The following is a 16,688-nucleotide window of genomic DNA, read 5'->3' as shown; positions in this document are numbered from 1 at the left end:
TTTTGAGATGTAGGCCTCTACAGTTTGGTACCAAGTGACTGCATTTGTTGATACTGCGCCACTCAGGCCTGTGCTCTCCCATTGAAACTTTAAAAAGCTCTGTGAAAATAACGGGTCTTTAGCTGGTACCAGAACTGGAACTATATTCTGTACAACGCCAGCTACTGGACAGCTAATGGCTTTGGTTGAACCAGACTATGGACTTTTAAGCTGTTGAAAATGTGTGCTGAGAACTGAGCTACAGGGTCTCCAACACAATAAGATGTCCAGCCTTGCACTTAAAACCACAGACACTGGGGAAGTAAGGCGGGTATATAATATTCAAAATAAGCATATATTGCCTGATTTACAGTAGGCCTGGCAGAAAAGATTCACTCCTTTCGCGGAGCTGGAGGAATTTGTGAACTCCGCACTATGCATGTAACGTGGAGTTACTGACAAATTCTGTCAAGGCAGTGCCAGGCAGAATCTTTTTTCTGTTGACACGCACAAGACTTGTGGTACACGCTGCAGAGCGCATCAAGACTTGCCGGCCACTCGTGGTCATGCATGAGATTTGCCAGCCACTAGTGCGGCTTCTGGTCGTGACAGCGCCTTCCAGTACCATTTTCATGATATTGGCGAGCGCAAGCGACCGCCACTGCACCTCAAGCAGATTCTCTACTCAAGAAACAGCTACATGTACTTGAAAAGAAAACAAACAAGAAGGAAGTGTCCTAGAGTCTCCAACTTCCTGTTCCTGTCCAGCATGCTCCTCCCTGTGCTTTGTCCATTTCTTGGTCACTTTTCGAGGTGGAAGGATCACTATCTTTGTCTGCTGCATATATACCATTGATTTAAAGGACTTTGTTTTTGTGATATCACAAGCAAATTTGAAAACCTTTGAATGAACAAATTGTTTGTTTGATAGAGGGTAGGCAGTAGTATTTATTTTACTTTTATTCGATTTTTTAATTTTATTGTGGTGGGTTATTTGCATTTCATTTTTTTTAGCTTTTGTAAAGGAAAAAGGGTTGTACAGTTCAGTACATTTTCTCCATGTTTGCTAAATTTGCACTATTCATTTATTTGACTATATGGCCTAGACTGCTCACAGGCCACCCAGCCAGTAGGGCCAGTAATAGTCATGGGTACATGAAACAACTATTTCTGCAGTATATGTGTTTTTTTAAAACATGATTTAGGCCAGGGATGGCATTGGATTACATTTAAAATGTGGGGGGGTTTTCTTCTAATTTCGCGTTTTTTTCTACAAAACATGTATTTTGGTGGGGTAATATTTGATACCTTGGGAGGATGTGTTTTGTTATCAAATTTGTATAGCACACTTAATTTCTGTTTTAGGCATTGCTGAATTAATAGTAGTGTTGTCTTCACTGTTACCATGCCTTCTTTGTTTGGCCAGTGTGTTTGCCATATTTATTTATTTTTATTTATAAAGTTTTATACAGCGCAAACTTGATCCCAAAGGATATCAGAACGCTTTACAATTTGAGGCAAAGGTAACAAATCAGAACATTAGTCTAACATGGGAAATCTAATTGAATCAACTAGTACAAACATAACAGCTCAATATAACCTGAGTGCACGAGTAGGAATGGGCTATGTGATGGAATAATTACAGTGCTGCAAACACAGTGCATGGTGAATTTATAAGTGCTTAGGTATTGGCTGGATAGGTGATTGGAGAAGTGCATGGGACTAACAAGAGGATTCCTAGACTGCATGGGTAATAAGGATTAGTTACTTACCTGTAATCCTAGTTCTCTTCCAGGGGTATCCTCATCAAAGTCATAAGCATTAGAATATTCCCGCCCATGTGCGGGACCCCGGAAACACTATATTATATGTGCCCCACATATATATACTCATATATATATAAATACATATATATATATATAACATGCAATAGCAGCCAATAAAAACAGAGCTGAAATATGCTGTGTAGAATTTCCACCATACATGTAATCATAATAAGCATTAGAAACATGAGAAACAACAAAAAAGTTTGTTTAGAAATTGTTTTAATGCTCAGAAAGCAGTAGAAATTCTTATAACTCACTGGAAGCATAGAAAGCTCCCAGGCTGCATTGCAAATACACAGTCTAAAAAGACTGAAAAGCTAACCTGTAGCTGTATAGCAATAAACTGACACCGTGCCTTTAAGGCACTCATGACCCCCAGTATCCCATCATGCCTTAGGGGTGACAGTTAGGTCAGTTGTTCTTTTCGGAGACTGAAAATAAACCCAATAACAAATAGGTTAACCATATCTCCTTATTAAAGAATGTCCTTTGCCCGGGGAGGCGGGAGGGTTGCTTATGACTTTGATGAGGATACCCCTGGAAGAGAACTAGGATTACAGGTAAGTAACTAATCCTTCTCTTCCAGGGGATCCTCATCAATAGTCATAAGCATTAGAATAGAATAGCGAGCCTCACCTCATCTCCCTGCGGGCAAAGGAGTAACAATACAGTAATAAACCATATTAAGCCTAGTAAACACTAAGCTCGTATAGGCCGTAGGCTACCCAAATAGATTCCTCAAAGAGGCTTGTCCTACTTGAGTATCGGCCCTGGAATCAGACTCGAGACAGTAATGTCTCGTAAAGGTATGAACTGATTTCCAAGTCGCAGCCTTGCATATCTCCGACATTGGAATGTCGTGCAAGAAGGCTACTGTAGCGGCCTTCCCTCTAGTGGAATGCGCTTTGGGTGACTGCAACAAAGGCTTGCCTGCAAGCTGATAAGCCAATTTAATGCAAGAGACAATCCATCTCGCGATGGACCTCTTGGCCGCTGGAAAACCTGTTCGCATTGAACCATAGTTCACAAACAGTTGATCCGTTTTCCTAATCCCTTTGGTCATTTCCAAATAGAACTTGAGCACTCTTTTAAGATCTAAGGAGTGAAGTGACCGCTCGGCTGGGGTCGTAGGATTTGGAAAAAATGACGGGAGGGAAATGGACTGATTTATATGAAAATCAGAGATGACTTTAGGTAAGAAAGCAGGATGAGCCCTTAGGACTACCCTATTGTGATGAAAGATAGTGTATGGTTCTTTCGCACAGAGAGCTTGAATCTCACTGACTCTGCGAGCAGAGGTAATCGCCACCAAAAAGGCCGCCTTCCAAGATAGATGTTGCAAAGAGGCCTTGTGGATGGGCTCAAAAGGTGGTGACATTAACCTGGATAGCACCAGGTTTAATTCCCATGGAGGAGAAGGATTTCGCACAGGGGGATAGACTTTCTTCAACCCCTGGAGGAAGTCCTTAACCACTGGAACCTGAAAGAAAGAAACCTGATCTGGTGATTTTCTGTATGCTACTATGGCTGACAAATGCACCCTAATAGAAGCGTATTTCAAACCAGCAGTAGCTAGGGAAAGGAGGTATGGCAAGATGACGTCCTCCTGTCCTTTAGTCGGGTCAAGGTGATGATCTCTACACCATATGAAAAACCGCTTCCACTTAAACGCATAGGACGCTCTCGTGGAAGGTCTCTTGGCCTCCTTTAAAATGTTCATGCACTCAGGAGGCAAGTTCAAATGCCCATATTGCAGGACCTCAGGAGCCATGCTGTTAGGTTCAATGATGGGAGGTTGGGATGCATTATCCTCCCGTTCATCTTGCTCAACAGGTCCGGCCTGCAAGGGAGTCGTCTGTGTGGACACACAGACAGATGTAGAAGGTCCGGGTACCACCACTGCCATGGCCAATCCGGAGCTATCAGGATCATGTCCATGTTCGACCTGCAGAGCTTGGAAACTACTCTCGGAATCAGAGCCAGGGGAGGAAACGCGTAAGCGAATGTCCCTGACCAATCCATCAATAGAGCATTCCCCTGAGTCCCTGGCCGGTGGAACCTGGACGCGAAGGCGTGGCATTTGGAGTTTTCGTCGTCTGCAACAAATCTATGGTTGGACGACCCCAGCAACGAAAAAGCTCGTCCACCACTTCGTCGTTTAGCACCCAGTCTGGCTGATCTTCGAAGTGCCTGCTGAGTGCGTCTGCTTTTACGTTCAACTCGCCTGTAAGGTGCACCGCCACTATCGTGAGGCCTCGAGAGAGGAGCCAATGCCAGATTGCCTGAGCCTCTCGAGACAGAGGGCGAGATCTTGTGCCTCCTTGTTTGTTCAGATAGAACATGGTGGTCGTGTTGTCCGTCTGAACTAGGACTGAGTTGGACTCTATCGCTGGTAAAAAAGCTTTGAAAGCCAGGAATACCGCTCTGAGTTCCAGCATATTGATGTGGTATGTCTGCTCCTGCGCAGACCACAGGCCTTGAATCTGAAGCGGGCCCATATGTGCTCCCCAACCTTGCAGAGAGGCATCCGTCACTATCGACTGGCTTGGAAGAGGCTGGTGAAACCGAATCCCCACCAGCAGATTCTTTCTCCGTGTCCACCATTTGATGGCGTCTTTCGTCGCTTGGGAGAGCTTGATGCGATCCTCCCAAAGACCTGTCGCCTGGTCCCATTGATCCTCCAGGGCCTGCTGTAGAGGCCGTATTCTCAGCCTGGCGTTTGGGATGAGAAAGATGCAGGATGCCATGGAACCCAGCAGGGATGCTACTTGTCGGGCTGTTGGAAGCCGAGATTCTAGCAGAATTCCACACTTCTGGTTCAGGGAAAAAAGTCTCTCCTCCGAAGGAAACGCTTTTCCCACTTTTGTGTCCAGAACGGAGCCTAGGTAGTGAATCGACTGTGTAGGCCGCTGGACTGACTTCTCCAGATTCACATGGAGACCGAGACTGTGCAATTGGAGAAGACACAGATGTAGATCGTGTTGTACCCGCACCGGAGACAGACCTTTTAGGAGCCAGTCGTCCAAGTATGGGTATAGGAAGAGTCCCTTCTTGTGCAGAAAAGCCGCCACCACTGCCATGCATTTGGTGAAGACTCGTGGTGCGGACTTGAGACCGAAGGGTAGCACTGCGTACTGATAGTGTTTGTTCCCTACGACAAACCTCAAGTACGTGCGATGTTGCTGAGCAATTGGGATGTGAAAGTACGCATCTTGCAGGTCCACCGAACACATCCAATCTCCGACTTGAAGATGTGGGCATATTTGGTGAAGAGCCAGCATGCAGAACTTTTCTCTGATGATGATCTTGTTTAGAAGTCGTAGATAGAGTATTGGTCTGAACTTGTCCTCCTGATCTTTTTTGGGGACAAGAAAATACCTGGAGTAAACTCCTTTTCCTCTTTGAGCGAGAGGAACCTCCTCTATCGCTCGCTTTTGTAGTAGGACTTTTACCTCTCTTCGGAGCAAGCTTAGTTGGTGAGGGGAAGCGCTCTTTGGAGGTATGTTCTTTGGAGGAGCAAGGAAACGTAGTTTGTATCCATTGCGCAGTATATTCAGCACCCACTGATCCTTGGTGATGCTGACCCACTCTGCCAGGTGTTGTGAAGCACTTCCTCCCACTGGAGTGGGCAACGGCGCCAGAGGAAGCCACTGATCAGGCTTTTCCTCCTCTTGTAATGGTAGAGGATTGTTGATGACCTCCTCTACCTCTGCCAGGTTTACCTCGAAACTGGGGTTTTCCTTGGGCTTTACTTTGGGACCATTGAGGGGTTTGAACCCTCTGTTGAGCCCCTCTCCCCCTGTTGGGCTTGAAACGACGCTTGAACTCTTTCTTCTTTTCCAAGCCCACCGCTTTCACTGTGTCCAGTTCCGTCTTCATTCGGGTCATTACTTCGTCAGCATGCTCACCGAAAAGAGCGGAACCCGAAAAGGGGAGATTAAGGATGCGATGTTGAGCATCCGGCTTCAGGCCTGTCAAGCGCAACCATGCCGATCTCCTGGCACAAACCCCATGAGAATAGGAATGCGCCGACAGGACAGCACCATCCGCAGCCGTGCTTATCATCTGATTCGCCACCAGACATCCTTCAGTCACGGTCTCTTCAAAGTCCTGCTGGTCTTCTTTTGGCAGCTTGGCTTTGAACCTTTCCATAGAGTCCCATAAGGCTCTGTCGTACCAACCCAGAAGTGCAGCCGCACTAGAAACCTTAAGAGTCGACGCAGCCGAGCTGCAAACTTTGCGACCCCAGGAGTCTTGAGTCTTGCTGTCCTTGTCTGGGGGGACTGAAGAAGAACCTGCCACTGCGTGTGTCTTCCTCGCCGCCGCCACAATAACAGAGTCTGCTGGCGGGTCCGATCTTACAAAAACCGGGTCAGAAGAGGCCGGTTTGTATTTCTTTTGGATGCGGGCTGGCACCGCTCTGATAGCCGCCGGAGTTAGGAATACCTCCTTGACAGGATCTATAATCCCCGGGACCAATGGCAGTAAAGGACGGGTGATCGCCTTTTTGTGCAAAGTCTCAAAAATGACTGTCGTTGTAACCTGAGGGACAGACATTTCAATGTTCAGCTTCTGAGCTCCTCTTTGCAAGACATCCAGATACGTGCCAATGTCATCCACTGGGGAGGATCGGGACGTAGGACTGTCCGTCAAAGTAGGGGAGTAGTCCCTCTTGGAAGACCTGGAAGAAGAGGTAGAGGAAGTAGACGGAGTTCGTCGACGTCTACGGTGGACACTGTGCCTCCTCTATTTTGATAGTTTCGAACGCTCTTCTCGTCTAGGAGAGCGAGACCTGACCCGCTCCTCTGGTTCTTTTCTGGGAGATCGGGTCCTTCTGGGAGATCTGGTTGGTGTTCTCACAGGAGATTTGCGCCTGGGAGGGCTATGCTTGTCCATCTCCTCCACCAGATCCTGAAGAGGAGACCTGTGCTGCGAGCTGGCGTAGTCCTGCATACGTTTTGCAGCCCCAGAATCTCTCCAATGTTCCAAAGACCTGTACCATCTAGGTGAAAGTCTGACTTTATCCGCCCAAGGGTCCGTCCGACGCTCAGGTGACTTGCGTACCGGACTTCTGGACTTCGACGATGCAGTTGAGGAGCCAGAGGACCTTGAGGTGGAATGACGGGAAGCGGACTCCGTTACCATCACCACATCTGAACATCTTGACGCCGAGCGCTCTTCCCTCGTGGTCGAGTGCTTTCGGGGAGTCGGCGGATCAAACAATCTTGTTTTTTAATGTCTATGCGAGGATGTATGGTCTCTCGACGTCGAGCGGCGATGATCAGCCGCCGACGGAGTTCCATGTCTCGACGTCGAACGGCGAGTACCGGCTGTCGACGGAGCCCTCTCTCTCGACGTCGAAGGACGATGCCCAGTCGTCGACGGAAGTCTGGACGTCGAACGACGATGTCCTGTCGTCGACGAAGCACCCTGCCTCGACGTCGAGTGACGATGTCTAATCGTCGACGGAGGTCTTTCTCTCGACGTCGAACGGTGATGATCAGCCGTCGACGGAGATTTCTGCGTCGACGTCGAATGCCTGTGCGACGACGGTGGAGGGGTATTGGACACCCTCGACGCCGAGAGCTGACGAGACACCGACGGAGACTGCATCCTCGACGCCGATCGACTCTTCCCTGTCGACGGCGGAGGGGTCTTGGTCCTCGACGCCGAACGTCGCTTCTTCGACGACGGCGGAGGAGTCACACTTCTCGACGCCGGTCGACGTCTGGATGACGACGGCGGAGGGGTGACCTCCCTCGACGCCGGTCGTCGCCTGGTTGACGACGCCGGAGGGGTCTTGGAACTCGACGCCGACCGTCGCCCGGTTGACGGCGGCGGAGTTCCCTTCCTCGACGTCGGACGTCGCCCGGTTGACGCCGACGGAGGGGATTTCGACGATGGAACTGGATCCTTCGACGTCGTCGACGTACCTGGTCTTCTCTTCGACGGCGAGCCCGCCGTCGACGGTAGTTTAGACGATGAATGATCCACCGGTGGTTCTTTTCTCAGCGCCGAGCCCGACGCTGAGGGTGAGGGGCGTGAAGACTTCTTTCTGAAAGATGAATGAGTCTTCTTGGAGCCCTTCCTCACCGGAGATCTTCCTCTTGATGACCTATGAGCTAGGCCATAAATGCGAATCCTCTCCCTGTCTTTTAAAGTTCTTCCTGACAGGTGTTCACAATGAGGACAGGTGCCTGGATCATGTTCCTCAGGCAGACACAGGATACAGACGTCGTGGTTGTCTGACTTGGCCTTCTTGTTGCCACAAGAAGGGCATTTGTCAAAGAGTGAAGGCATTTTCAGGAGAAAATGCTCACCAAAATGACTGAAAAAAACAGTATCTTACTTGACTAGATGTTAAATGTCGAGTAAGAACAAAAAATTGTCAAAAGTGAAGAGTTTTTCTGTCAAAAAACAGGAAAATTAGTGGAGCTGTGTAACCAGGGTCCTTCTCTGAAGGAGCCGGAAAGAACAACTGACCTAACTGTCACCCCTGAGGCATGATGGGATACTGGGGGTCATGAGTGCCTTAAAGGCACGGTGTCAGTTTATTGCTATGCAGCTACAGGTTAGCTTTTCAGTCTTTTTAGACTGTGTATTTGCAATGCAGCCTGGGAGCTTTCTATGCTTCCAGTGAGTTATAAGAATTTCTACTGCTTTCTGAGCATTAAAACAATTTCTAAACAAACTTTTTTGTTGTTTCTCATGTTTCTAATGCTTATTATGATTACATGTATGGAGGAAATTCTACACAGCATATTTCAGCTCTGTTTTTATTGGCTGCTATTGCATGTTATATATATATATGTATTTATATATATATATGAGTATATATATGTGGGGCACATATAATATAGTGTTTCCGGGGTCCCGCACATGGGCGGGAATATTCTAATGCTTATGACTATTGATGAGGATCCCCTGGAAGAGAACTGAGCATTTAAAGGAGTGTATCAATAGTATGTAGCTGGTTAGAGGTCTGCATGGATATTGCATGCCACCTGATGCGAAAAACAAAAAAAAACAAAAAACCACAGTGCGCCAATAATTCTGCATTCAATAAAACCTCAATACTAGAAAATCCCGTCAGTCCTGACTCCCACCCCCCGACCCTGCACCCCTGCATACGGCTTACGCCCATCCCCAACTAGCAGTGTGCCTGTCGCCCAATAACTAACCTACTAGCTAACTAAAAGTAGTAGCGGGGAGGAGAACCAGAGCCCTCCCGCCCCCCCTCCCCCTCAACCAGAAAGCCACAATCTCGGATCCCAGGGCGATCCACAGCCATCCCACAGTCAACAAAATGTAGCTGATAAACCAGCCATGGAGCCACCTCACCACCCAACAAGCCGAAACAGCAATAATGTTCCACCGGCCTCCATTACTCCTGCTCCTGCTGCTTCTCCCCTCCGGCTCGGTCGTGTCTCCCACGTTCACTCGAGTGTCTGCTGTCAAACCAGTCCGATGTCACCTCAGGGTTGTCAAAAAACCAGGCTCTCCCTCCAGTTTCCACATGTAGATGAGCCGGCCACCATATATCTTTGTTCTCCATGTCATATGGCTTGGGGCAATTTTGTGTAGTCAGTTTCCATTGGCATGCATATTTATTTTGTTCTGGCCATGCCTCCTTGCTTGCTGCTGTTGTTTGAAAATGTGGTCAGAGGCCATTTTGTGTAGCAAGCAAGCGAGTGTCTTTTTGCCATAGGCCTGTAGGTGCTCTTTGTTGTGGCCATGCCTCCTTGCTTGCTGTTATTCTCTGATTATGTGGTCGTGGCCATTTTTGTGTAGCCAGCCAGTGTGCTTTTGCCATAGGACTGCATGTGTTCTTTGTTGAGGACATGCCCCCTTGTTCGCTGTTGTTGTTTGACCATGTTGTCGGTGTGCTTTTGCCTTATGCCTGCATTTGTTCTTTATTGTGCCAGGCTTACGTTGTTCGCTGTGGTTGTGTGACCATGTGATCAGTGGCCATTTTGTACAGCCAGCCAGTGTGCTTTTGACATAGACCTGCGTGTGTTCTTTGTTGTGGCTATGCCTCCTTGCTCGTTATTGTTGGTTGACATGTGGCCGCGGCCATTCTGTGCAGCCACCCTTTTCCAGTTATCAAAGCCATTTCATAGGGACATTGATAGGAGCGGGCTATGCCTGTTCATTTTGATTTTTTACTTTTCCCTGATATCAGTTTAATAATATGCTTGAGGAACAATGTTGTACATCACATGCTTTTTAAAAAACATTTTAACCACACCTCCTTGCCTCCCAGCAATGTGTTTCTCATAGTCGCCTAGTTCACCATCAATTAAATTGTTCTTTTATTTATTTTTATACATTTTTTTAAAACAATTACATTTATTGAAATTTTATTTTTAATTGTAACTTTCTTTTGGCATTTGACCTCCATCCATCCATCCATCGCCTGCCTGCAATAGGTGACTGCCACACACATATTTTAAGGATTATCATCATTACTCATTTTCCCCTGGACATCCTGCCTACCACACATAGCCGCACACCAGCATTATTTTTTTAAGTATTATTATTCTATTTTCCTCTGGCCGCTTTCATTCCTTTTCCAGAAGGGGATGTTTCACAATACAAGGCGTGGATTGTTGAGCAAGCCAGAGACCTGGAAGAAGAAAAGCAGGAAATTAGAATCCCACACCCAGGCAGATGTTCTGGGGTGCCACCTTTAGCTTCCAGAGAGGGCAGTGCTGTTGTCTCACAGCAGCCTAAACAAGCAACAAGAACACCGACAACAACCACAACAATAGGCCCCAACCTCTGCATTAGCTTGGTTTTAAGTGGCAGGTTTCAAGTCCAGTGCCAAGACGAAGGCAAAAGAGGATGAATAAATGGCAAGACCAATGACCATTCAGAGGATGTTCTAAGAATATCTGGATGAACCAAGAGAGGTCTATGTGGATCAAAACCCATTGGTGTATTGGTATAGTAAGATGGCCAATGGCCAGAGCTCATAATGCTGGCAATGAAGTATCTGGCCTGTCCAGTATGTCTGCTGAGCGTGTGTCCAGTGCGGCTGGTGCAGTTTTGAAATTGAGACGGACCAGTCTCTCACCTCAAAACCCGGAGAGATTGACCATGATCAATATGAACCAACACATCATATCGCACAATTACAATGTTCCTGATATACTACAGGAGGAGTAGGAGAATGAGGGTGATTGATCAGACTCAAGTGTCTTAGATAAGCAACTTCTAGGAGAACCAACCAAGTTTGAGGACAAACTCTACTTCCCTGACTGAGTAGGCCTCCATAGAATATTTAAATGATTTATCGTCAAACTGCCCCCCCCCAAAAACAAAAAATCAAATACAGGATATAACTAGTGGAACATTATGTTTGTGTCTGACTTATGAAGCCCCACCATTTATAGGCACATTTATGGCCGGATTGGAGCTGGACCTGGGTGCACTGTAGAAGCATCCCCATTCCCTTTAGGTCGGATACAATGTCGGTCTCCCTCCCATGCCTTTCCTTCTTTTTTAAATCACCTAGCAGGACTGCCCTAGTAAAAAGCATTTTATTTACAAGACTGCCAAATCCCAATGTGTTGATTGCATCAAAGAGGAAATACAATTGTGCACCTACCACTGTGCTTGGATTGGAACAGGTAACTATTGTGCCAATGAGTGATATATGATTGAGTGACTATGAGTGATGATTGATGTAGTGGCAGATAGGGAGGTAGGGTGTTCAACTAATTTCTAATCTTGATTTCAATGATTTGCTAAGTTTGGGGCCTAAAGGGTGATCATCTTCCTTGAAGGTGATTGGCCCTTTCACACTCAGCTAGATTTACTTGCAGGGTCCACTCAGTACTTCAGAGGCCAGACCAGACACTTTAGTTAGCAAACCAAATCTACACAACATATTCAAATTCTGTTTCTTTTCTTATTCTTCAACAGCAGTGCCCTACGGATCTATTTTGGTCGGGTCGGGACAGAGTTGAACTGATCCGTTACCCGGAGCCAGGAGGATGGAAGGACTCAGGGCAAGACTACCTCAACAGCTAGAAGAATAAAGTTATCAACTTCAGAGGGAAGCCGGCATTATGATGACTTTGTGTCCTACTTAGCTCTGTGGACTGGAGAGAGGTGTGTTGATTTGGGAAATGCTGCTGAGTGTGTGTGTGCTGTCTCAAATGTAAGACTCCTCTTATGTGGTAATGGTCGGGGGCTGTTGCTTGTAATTGGAGACAGACTTGTGATGCCACATCATCACATGATGCATGCACTTGGCTAAATGTTATGATTGAAGTTTGCTTCGTTCAAATATCATTGTAGAACAAAATAAGACAAAATCTCCTCCAGGGTTTCAATGCTCAACAAAATAGAGACAACCTCTGTGACAAGCATTGAGTCCATGGAGGAGTGTGTCCAGAAATGTTTTGCCACAGGAATTTCCTTTCGGTCTTGCATCTGTCCCTCCCCAACATTTCACATTAAGGACACCAGACAGCCCAACTATTTAGAGGATAGTCTGGTGTCTTTTTCCTGTCTACTGTCATGAAAAAGCTAGTGGTCACGGACAGAAAGAAAAATAAAGATCCCAACACCAATCATTACATTTTTCTTTTTCAGTAAACAATCCTTTGCTGCGCAGCTGCCTAAACTTCCAGTGCTTTCAGACAGCACCATGTGATGGCTCCTCTGAAGGCACAAAGAACACCACAAGGCCTGCAAAAACCTTCTAATTTGGAAGGCAGAGTCCTGCAGGGATAACTTGCACTCCCCCGATGAACCACAAAGAATGCACCAGGGTCAATACCAGCTGCATGGTCTTTAAAATCATCCCCATCATCCCCCTAGTAATTTTGAATCATCTCCTCAGTAATTTCTGACTTTTAAATAGAACCCTCGTATTCCTGCTAGGCAACCAAGCTTTCCATTAAAATACCTCAGACACATAACTTTACCTCAAAGTGCTATCTGTGAATGACATCCCACAACTAAGAAGATGCCTGAGCATTATACAAATAAGGATATGTCATTTATCTAAAATTAAGGTGTGTCGAGATCCAGTTTATTCTCATTAGTGGCAGCCTATCTCAAGAACACATTAAAGCATGGTTCACCAATATTGCCATGGATGCTTTTTTCCTACATGTCCTATATTTACTGGATGACTGGTTACTTGGTTCCACCCTGACTCCAACTTCTACTTGAAGGAAATTGCCAAAGTCACTGACAGTCTTGTTTAAATTGAGCTTGCTGCCTAAAACCAAGAGTCACTAGTAAGCCTCCAAACTGCATTGCACCATCCAAGCTCAAGCACTCTGGCACATTAAGAATGATAAGGTTCTGATAGTCAGTCAGGCCACATGCCCCTACTCTCATATGAAAGTGTCTTTCATGCACCCAATCCCTTAATCATTAGTTCCATGAAACACAACCACATGGGCCACACCCAAAAAGAAGTCAGCAGACATCATACCCAAATCATACAGCTTCAGGTTCAAGCCATTCATCCTAAAAGCAAAATTACCTTGAAGAAAATGTTTTCATTTCAAGTCAACACCGCACCACTCAGAACTCACTTGGGAAGGATGTAAACCCAGAACACACATAAAGAGATGGCAAAGGAGCAAGCTTTCCTCATATAAAAACCTAGGATCTGAAACAGGATTTCACTGAATCCCCCCTCTCAAAATCCCTCCAAAAACCCTCACTCTCCCTCACCGTCATTTGGGCCTTCTCACCCACTGCCAACCCAAATCACTCTGCACTCTCAGAGTGGCAGGGGATATCCAGAGCCACACTGGTTGAGGCTCTGTAACAGCCATTGCCAGTATGTACTGAAATACCATGTCACCAATAATCTCAAAAGAGTCTGTGTAGTGCAGACAGCAAAGTCAGAGGTGGGAGACACTAGGTGCCACCCCATATTCTTTGGCCTCCCTCAGATCTGCGAAGACCTGAGAGAGACTGGAGAAGGTGGGCAAGACACCAGACTGTCATTCGCCACTCCAGGGTCTTGGCAGACTGGCAAGGCAAAGGGAAGACTTGGGAAGTGAATGATTCGCGACAATGCCCATCATTGAGAATGATCTTTTGATTTTCATTATTGTGATGTAATAGTGGTGAATAACCAGTTTTAGACTTGGGTGTTAATACTAATGCTATACATAACATAAATGTAATTCAATGATACCTGATCATGACGCTCCCTCCATATTTGTCTTTCAAATTGTACAGTTAATAGTCACTTACCTCACCGTTGGCCCAAATAAATTCTCCATGTCCCAGTTTTACATCAACTTCAAAATGTCCTTTGTACGAAGAGCCGTCTGCCCACTGTTGGAAGCTGCGCATCTGCGGCAGCTGGGTCACTTTCTTTTCTGGGCACCACACATCTGCGTCTACTTGTTCCATGTTTCTTTGTTCCTTCTGAAATCAGAATGAAGCGAAGATCTTGTATAAGACACAAGTACCAGAAATGAAATGCAGTATCAAAATCATGCTTTAATTGAAATTCTTCTTCTTGCGGCATCAATTATTTCATAATCTGGAGTCATCACTAAATACTTAATAGTAAGTTCCAATCATCGCAAAAACATGCAACCTACTGTGGAACGCTTAAAAAACACTTACAACACAATGTGAAAAACAATAATACTATACAATTTGCAACAAGAAACATGCATGCATCCATTACTACATGGAACTTGACCCAATTAGAGTAATACTTGTATTTTCTGGTTACACGGCAGACCCACATTTGTCTTTCTACTCGCACATTGAGCATATAGCAAACAAGCATTTGCAATGCAATCGGTCTCACCTTTGGGAACTTATATGTATTTAGCTATGCAGTACATTAGCCTGGGTGCTGAAACATCTACTGTTCTTTAACATGGAGGGAAAGTAAGTACCAAACTGCGTGACACACCAGGTATGGGAACACATGCAGAGAAATATTGCCTTTCAGCGGGAAATGGTATAGTCCAAAGCTCTGTTTTTAATATAAAATCAGGGCCTTTGGTGTTCAAATCATGGAAAATACAACATTTGAAAAAAATATTATTGTCTACGGGTACTTGTGGAAGACAATTTCAATGGACTGGAATCTAGAGAATGCTAAAGTCATTCTGGTATTTTACTGACCTCTGCTGGTCGTTTTCAATCAAGACAGTTAAATAGAGGCAGTTGAACAGAAAAAAAGTCCCTAGGCATAAGCAGACAAGTCCTAGGGTGATCTCCAGAGCCCACAAAGTACATACACATAAGTATATACTAAAGTATATATACACAAGAGGTCTTAAATGCTCGACCTAAAAAGGATGTCCCTAATAGTAATCAGTTAAAGAATTCAAGTCAGACAAGCAAAAAGATGGTAAAGAAGCTATGCTCAAGGGGAGGGACAAACATGATAGACAAGATGGGACAAGGGAAGCAACTGAAAAAGAAGCAAGATAAAAAGAGTGCCAATAAATCCAACCAACGGTAAGTAATGGGTGGGTTTTAAACCACTAGCTGCTTAGTAACCCAACAATAGGTCTTTTGCAAGTAGGCAGTTTGCGCGGTTTGGTAGATGAGACCTAAAAAGAATGCTTCGAAGGGAAGGGTATTGTGCCATGCAGCTATTTAGCATTTTTTTCTGCGCACTACATAATCATATGGTAATACAATAGTAAAATGCCTGTGAAAAGATCTAACATTTATAAAGCAGACCAAGCAATAACCAAATAAGCTCTGTGACATGTTGCAAGGTTTAACACCAGCGTAGAAAACAAAATAGAGCAGATCGATAAGATAAATACATTTATTCAACAGTAAAAACAAAAATGGATAGAAATAAATTAGATGATTTAAGTAAGGAGGCATCAATATAAAATGCCACACATGCTCTATATCAATCCAATCCATAGCATTAATTAAATGTGTGAGCTATGAAATTGAGCAGCACATGTACATCGTGTACAGGGATGCAAGGGAGCATAAAAGATAGAGGCTCATTTTCAAAGCAAAGCGCAAAAGATCAATCAATCAATCTATCAAAGCATTTGTATAGCGCGCTACTCACCCGGAGGGTCTCAAGGCGCTTGGGGAGGGGGGGTCCGCTACTGCTCGAACAGCCAGGTCTTGAGCTGCTCCTGAAGGCGAGGTGGTCCTGGGTCAGGCGGAAGTGGGTCGGGAGGGAGTTCCAGGTCTTGGCGGCGAGGTGGGAGAAGGACCTTCCCCCTGTGGTAGCTCTTCAGGTGCGGGGGACGGCGGCGAGGGCGTGGCTGGTCGATCGAAGCTGGCGTTTGGGAGCGTAGAAGTTGAGGCGGCTGTTGAGGTATCCTGGGCCTTGGTTATGCAGGGCTTTGTGTGCGTGGGTGAGGAGACGGAAGGTGATTCTCTTGTTGACCGGGAGCCAGTTCAGGTCTCTCAGGTGTCCGGAGATGTGGTTGCGACGGGGAATGTCCAGGATGAGTCGTGCTGAGGCGTTCTGGATCCGCTGGAGTCTCTTCTGGAGTTTGGCGGTGGTTCCGGCGTAGAGGGAATTACCATAGTCCAGTCGGCTGGTGACGAGGGCCTGGGTGCCCGTCTTCCTGGTCTCGGTGGGGATCCACCGGAAGATCTTGCGTAGCATGCGTAGGATGTTGAAGCACGATGAGGAGACGGCGTTGACTTGTCTGGTCATGGAGAGGGAGGAGTCCAGGATGAAGCCCAGGTTGCGTGCGTGGTCTGTTGGTTTGGGTGCGCTGCCTAGGGCGGGGGGCCACCAGGAGTCGTCCCAGGCGGAGGGTGAAGATCCCAGGATGAGGACTTCCGTCTTGTCCGAGTTCAGTTTCAGGCGGCTGTTCTTCATCCATTCGGCTACCTCTTTCATCCCTTCGTGTAGGTTGGCTCTGGCGGTGGCGGGGTCGTTGGTGAGGG

The 16,688-nt window shown here is 46.2% G+C and overlaps 1 protein-coding gene across 8 annotated transcripts in view; it reads right to left on the bottom strand.

Moving 5' to 3' along the window:
- The window catches only part of ANKMY1 (ankyrin repeat and MYND domain containing 1), a 639,442-nt gene that overhangs the window by 529,048 nt on the left and 93,706 nt on the right, over positions 1 to 16,688 (bottom strand). For all 8 annotated transcript variants that reach the window (XM_078666447.1, XM_078666450.1, XM_078666454.1 and 5 more), the window contains exon 3: positions 14,037 to 14,213. In XM_078666447.1, the coding sequence (XP_078522573.1) occupies positions 14,037 to 14,213 (177 nt within the window). The remainder of the gene's footprint in view (positions 1 to 14,036; positions 14,214 to 16,688) is intronic.

The sequence above is a fragment of the Lissotriton helveticus genome, chromosome 11 (genome assembly GCF_964261635.1).
Source record: "Lissotriton helveticus chromosome 11, aLisHel1.1, whole genome shotgun sequence".
In the NCBI taxonomy this organism is placed as follows: domain Eukaryota; kingdom Metazoa; phylum Chordata; class Amphibia; order Caudata; family Salamandridae; genus Lissotriton; species Lissotriton helveticus.
Note: the sequence above shows the minus strand (reverse complement) of the source record. Positions and strands in the feature narration are given on the sequence as shown.